General features: G+C 37.0%; 1 protein-coding gene across 2 annotated transcripts in view; it reads left to right on the top strand.

The window, feature by feature from the left end:
* DYNLT3 (dynein light chain Tctex-type 3) overlaps positions 1–5,022 on the top strand; it is an 11,340-nt gene extending 6,318 nt beyond the window's left edge. Inside the window, exons 4-6 of one of the 2 annotated variants that reach the window (XM_025371963.1) lie at positions 602–679; positions 968–1,006; positions 4,427–5,022. In XM_025371963.1, the coding sequence (XP_025227748.1) occupies positions 602–679; positions 968–1,006; positions 4,427–4,536 (227 nt within the window). In that variant the 3' untranslated portion in view covers positions 4,537–5,022. Of the gene's footprint in view, positions 1–601; positions 680–967; positions 2,791–4,426 lie in introns of those variants that run through there. The other variant, XM_025371964.1, reaches the window with a different exon arrangement.
* The last annotated feature ends 1,124 nt before the right edge of the window (positions 5,023–6,146 follow it).

Genomic DNA, 6,146 nt, shown 5'->3' on the forward strand with positions numbered 1-6,146 from the left:
TTTTTTTTTTTTTTTTGAGACAGAGTCTCGCTCTGTCGCCCAGGCTGAAGTGCAGTGGCCGGATCTCAGCTCACTGCAAGCTCCGCCTCCCGGGTTTACGCAATTCTCCTGCCTCAGCCTCCCGAGTAGCTGAGACTACAGGCGCCCACCACCTCGCCCGGCTAGTTTTTTGTATTTTTTAGTAGAGACGGGGTTTCACCGTGTTAGCCAGGATGGTCTCGATCTCCTGACCTCATGATCCGCCCGTCTCGGCCTCCCAAAGTATTTCCTGCATTTCTGTGTCTGAATTCTGCCCATGGTACAAAGCACAGAATTTGACTGATATTTTTCCAGCAATGCAATCACCAGTGGTAATGGCAATGGTCAGAAAACCAACTGAATCCAGTGGGGTCAAAATCATGATGCTAGATAAAGATGAGAGGCTTTTGTTTATTTATTTATTTTTCAATCTATTTGCTGAATGCTTTGTTTTCTGTGGTTTTTTATTTTTATTTTTATTTTTATTTTTTTAAGGCTTGTAGAGCTCTGAACTCACACACTTTGACCTTGGTTCTCTTTCCCTTTGTCTGTAAGTGTCCTCATTCTGTGACTTTATTTGCAGTGACCTGTGCAGTGGTCCAGAAGAGCGCATATGGCTTTCACACAGCCAGCTCCTGCTTTTGGGATACCACATCTGATGGTAAGAGATCTTAAGCTGATTTACACAAAATCCAACTTTTAGCAAAGTCCAACTGCACTTTTTAATCAAATACTTATTTAATTCTAATTAAATTCTGAAAAGACTATCAACAGTATTGCTTTGTACCTAGTAACAAGTATACCTTCAGACCGATGTGAAATGTGAAAACTTAACAGGTTGAAGGAAATAAGATATTAAAACATGAGAAAAATGTATATGTATATATATATACTCTGATAATTTTTATGTTTTGCTGGTATTTCAAAATCCTTTTTTTGTGTGTTTCAGGAACCTGTACCGTAAGATGGGAGAACCGGACCATGAACTGTATTGTCAATGTTTTTGCCATTGCTATTGTTCTTTAACTGACTAAAAATGTTGGGCTAAAGCCGTTAACTTAGGAATTTGTCAGTGTATCCTTTCCAAAAAGAAGTAATAGTTGTTTACTAGTGTGCTAGATGACAAACGTGCAATATGCTTTAAAGCTATCAACAAAAACTGATATTTATCAGCAAGCAATATCATAGTCATTGGCAGATTAGCTCATATTCTATACAGCATCATTTAAATAGGAAAAATGGAATGCTAGCAAAAAATAAATTTAGAAATATGGCATGACATGAAAATACAATCTTACATTTACACCAGCTTTTCACTAATATTTTGTACCTAAGGTGATGGGGAACTACATTCAGATGATAAAGTTCTCTTTCAGCTAGAGAAGTTAACAGGAATAAATATATGAACAAAAAAGCTGCAAGGATAAATGTGGAGAAAATGATAAGAATTAGCTAACATCTTTTAGTTTTGTAAAACTTTCTTCCCCTCACTTAGTTGTACTTAATATTTAGTGGAAAGTAATAATTTTTTTTAATTTTCTATCAACGAATAGGATAGTAACAACTATGATTAACTTGTCTACTTTTTATGAGGTTTAGTAAATCAATTTTTTTAAAATTTCAAATTTTTGGATTTACACTTGAGGGTAAATTAAATCTGGTAAACTGAATTTCCTAGTTAAATAAAATTAGTTGCAGTATATGATGAACAGTATATGACTCAAACAGCTGCCTTACAATTCACTCATTCCATGTGGAACAGACATTTATCAGATGCCTATTATGGGCATACGTCTCTGCTAAGCACTATAGTTGTCAATGTGCTGTGCGAATGCTAAGTTCCTTTTAGCAGTTGTTCAGTTGGAAGACAAGTATTAATATTTGGGGAAGGAAAAGAAACTAGTTGTTTTACAAGGGAGGAAAAAAGTGAATCTGGTTACACATATAGAAGTAAGCAAAATGAAAAGCACTTACTGTTTTCTGACAGAATTATAGATGTAATTTTAAGAGTTGCTCCTAGCAAGTTAAAAGTGCATATAAAATATGCAACTCTTAGTTAAAGGCCTTATTATCAGTCTTATCTATACAAGTAGTAAATTTTGTCATTGCTTTAGTTACAACCATCTGTAAATAATTTAAAAGACTTATTATATGGGGTTCAAATTGAGTGGAATAAAGTATAGATTAAAAGTATACAATCATTAGCATGTTATCTCAGGGCTTATGAAATGTAATTAAATTTATTAAGAAAATAGATGAAAATTAGGGTACACAGCTGGCCACCAAATGTGAAGTCAATCTGCTACTTAACCCTGAAAACAAAATCAGTTTTGCATATTACCACTAACACTAATACATGTAGAGAGTGGAACCATAACTCATTGAATTTTGGAGAGGTATAAGCTTTGTGTTAATATTGACAATATTAAGGCAATATTCTTGTAGGAATACTATGTGCATGTTTGATATTTTGCCGAATAACCATAATTAATAATTGTTCAATGTTTAAGAATAGTAATAACAAAATAAAGGAGTTTAATGCAGTGATCTTTGTTTTTGGCACATCAAAAATTCTCAGTCATTATACATGTTTCTTTATGCTGCTGGCTTTTGTGCCCTGGAAGATTATAATAGTGACCAAAATATATATGCAGACTTGTTTTTTATTATTGTTGTTTAAGCCTAATTTAAGAAAAAAATTCATACCTCGTGAACTTGCTATCTGCTCTGTTTCTAGTTAAAATATAATAAATATTATCTTCCTGTGCTGTATTTTTGCTTCTGGATAATCATTTAATAGTTAGAGAAATGGCATTCTGCTTGCTATGAGAAATTCTAAATAGAAGAAATGCCGGGGGTGGTGCTCACACCTGTGTAATCACAGCACTTTGGGAGGCAGGTGGATCATTTGAGGTCAGGAATTTGAGACAAGCTTGGCCAACAGGGTGAGACCCCGTCTGTCTTAAAAATACAAAAATTAGCCAGGCATGGTGGCACACATCTCTAATCCCAGCTACTCAGGAGGCTGAGGCAGGAGAATTGCTTGAACCTGGGTGGCGGAGATCGCAGTGAGCCGAGATCACACCACTGTACTCCAACCTGGGCGACAAAACAAGATGAAAGAAAGAAAGAGAGAGAGAGAAAGGAAGGAAGGAAGGAAGGAAGGAAGGAAGGAAGGAAGGAAGGAAGGAAGGAAGGAAGGAAGGGAGGGAGGGAGGGAGGGAGGAAGGAAGGAAGGGGGCAGGGAGGGAGGGAGGGAGGGAAGGAGGGAGGGAGGGAGAGAAGGAAGGGAGGGAGGGAGGGATGAAAGAAAGAGAAAGAAAGAAAGAAAAAGAATATTATGCAGAATAAATATCATTAAAATAGCAGCCCAAATCTAGTACATTACAACATAATTAATAGCTTCTATTTTATGCCTTTTACTTTATGATTTTAACACAAAATTTCATTTTCATAAGTCAGTGTAAAAATATATTCTGTAACTACTAATTTTTAATGATTATTTTTTGCAAGGGATTCTGTCTTATTTGTCAACTTGCAATTGTGTTGTTGTTTTTAATTAACGACTTTAAGTTTGTAAAATTAGGGTATTCAAAGGATTTTTGTAACATTCTAATTTTATGTTTGTAAAGTACCCATATGCTGCCTAAATGATGGCAACCTCGCATTACGATTTCTCTAGTGAAAGTACTTTCTGCTCTTCTTTCCAAGTAGTCATTGAATATATTATTACTACCTGCTTTCATCATCACATTCTTTAATCTTAGGATGTCCAGGATTATATTTTCAAAGTTTAAGTAAAAATAGTTCTCTATTTTTGATAACAGTTTTTCTTTTTAAGTGGGAGAAAAGTGTGTGACTTTTTGTGGCAGAAGTCATTCTTATAGCAGATACCAAAGCAAAGATTAAGGCTGGGCATGGTGGCTCATGCCTGTAATCCCAGCACTTTGGGAGACTGAGGCAGGTGGATCACCTGAGGGCAGGAGTTTGAGACCAGCCTGGCCTACATGACAAAACCCTGTGTCTACTAAAAATACAAAAATTACCTTGGCGTGCTGGCGCATGCCTGTAGTCCAAGCTACTCGGCAGGCGGAGGCAAGAGAATCATTTGAAACCAGAGGTGGAGGTTGCAGTGAGCCAAGATCGTGCCACTGCACTCCAGCCTGGGCGACAGAGCCAGACTTCATCTCAAAAAAAAAAATTAATTTAAAAAAATAAAAGATTCAGAGGTAAATAAATTTTACCTCATGTGCTAGAATCTACCCAAGGGGCATTTGTTTTATAACCTATAAGGTGGAGCTACGTTTGTGGTTAAAGAGGATTCAATGTCAAGTGATTCTGTAAAGTTAACCTTTGCACATTTATGAAATTTTTTTATTTTTTATTTTTTTATTTTTTGTTTTTGTAGGTGGAGTCTCCCTCTGTCGTCCAGGCTGGAGTGCAATGGTGCGATTTCGGCTCACTGCAACCTCCGCCTGCCAGGTTCAAGTGATTCTCCTGCCTCAGCCTCCTGAGTAGCTGGAACTACAGGCACGTGCCATGACACTTAGCTAATTTTTCTATTTTTAGTAGAGATGGGGTTTTGCCATGTTGGCCAGGATGGTCTTGAACTCCTGACCTCAAGTGATCTACCCGCCTCGGCCTCGAAATGCTGGGATTACAAGCGTGAGCCACCCTGCCCATCCAAAAAGATCTTAAACATTCATCTCTTACAAGATTTAGATGACTATCATCAGTATGCCTTAACATCAGTAGTTTAGGAGACTCTAGCCCACTTTGTCTAGTTGCAAACTGTAATTCTCCCTGTGGTCCCACTGAATATCATTCCACATCATTCTTGGATATATATGATGTATTGACAATTCAGGTCTAGATAGAAATAGCCCCAATTGCTTCATGAAGAATGTCCTCTCCCCAAATGGCTTCTGAGGATCTCACGGTTAAAGCTAGCATCCTCTACAGACACTTGCAGGACTGCTAGTATGATATATCTTGTCCCTATGGAAGACAAAATGTGGGCAACCACCCCCATTCTGGGATCCTTAAAAGATGAGAACCATATCAGAAAGTTCCTTCACAGCTACCCCCAACTGGGTCAGGGAATTTGTTGCCTGGGCTTATCTAGTAATAAATATTCAACTTTATGGCAAATGCATACCTTTTAATTTTATTGAATGCTTTATCTTTTTAGATACATTTTTCATGAATGCCATTGTCTTAGTCGGTTTGGGCTTCTATAACAAAATACCATAAACTGGGTGACTTATAAACAATAAGAATTTATTTCTCACAGTTCTGGAGGTTGAGAAGTCCAAGATCAAGGCACTGACAGATTCAGTCTAGTGAGAGCCTGCTTCCTGGCTCATAGACGACTGCCTCTAGCTGTGTCTCCACAAGGTGGAAGGAGCAAAGCAGCTCTCTGGGGTCTCTTTTGTAAGGGCAGTAATCCCAATCATGAGGGCTCTATACTCATAACTTAATCACCTACCAAAGGCCCCACCTCCCAACACCACCACATTAGTATGAATTTGGATGAGACACAAACATTCAGACCATAGCAACCAGCTTTAACTTGAGATATTTCAATCTAGATTTCTCAGGGCAGAGTTTTATATGAGGAAGTATTATTTAATGAAAATTCTGTCAATTTATTTTTATTTCTTATAAGGCCTTATGGAGAAAATCTCTTTGAAAATGATTAGATTGTGGTATGTACTGACCTTTCTATAACCTCTAATTTTATAGGCTAGGAATTTGATATGGGTTAAGTTGCATGAATTAACATGGGCTTTTGCAGCTAATGCTCATACAGAATACCACCAAAAATAGTCAGGATTGGTGTAATGGGTTCTTGGTAATTAAACAAAGCAAACTATTTTTGTAAAAGGCCAGCTAGTAAATATTTGAGGCTTTGAAGGTTTTTGCAACTACTGAAGTATGCCACTGTAGTGTAAAAGCAGCTGTTGACAAGTAAATGGATGGGTATGACTGTGTTCCAATAAAACTTTACATATAAAAATAAGTAGCAGGCTGGTTAGAGTTTACCAACCCCTACATTAGAGTAAGTAATGTTTTGTGGTCACTTTAAAAATTGTACCTTAATGATTTGAGCCTTTTTTTTTTTTAAA

Source organism: Theropithecus gelada, chromosome X (genome assembly GCF_003255815.1).
Source record: "Theropithecus gelada isolate Dixy chromosome X, Tgel_1.0, whole genome shotgun sequence".
NCBI lineage: Eukaryota > Metazoa > Chordata > Mammalia > Primates > Cercopithecidae > Theropithecus > Theropithecus gelada.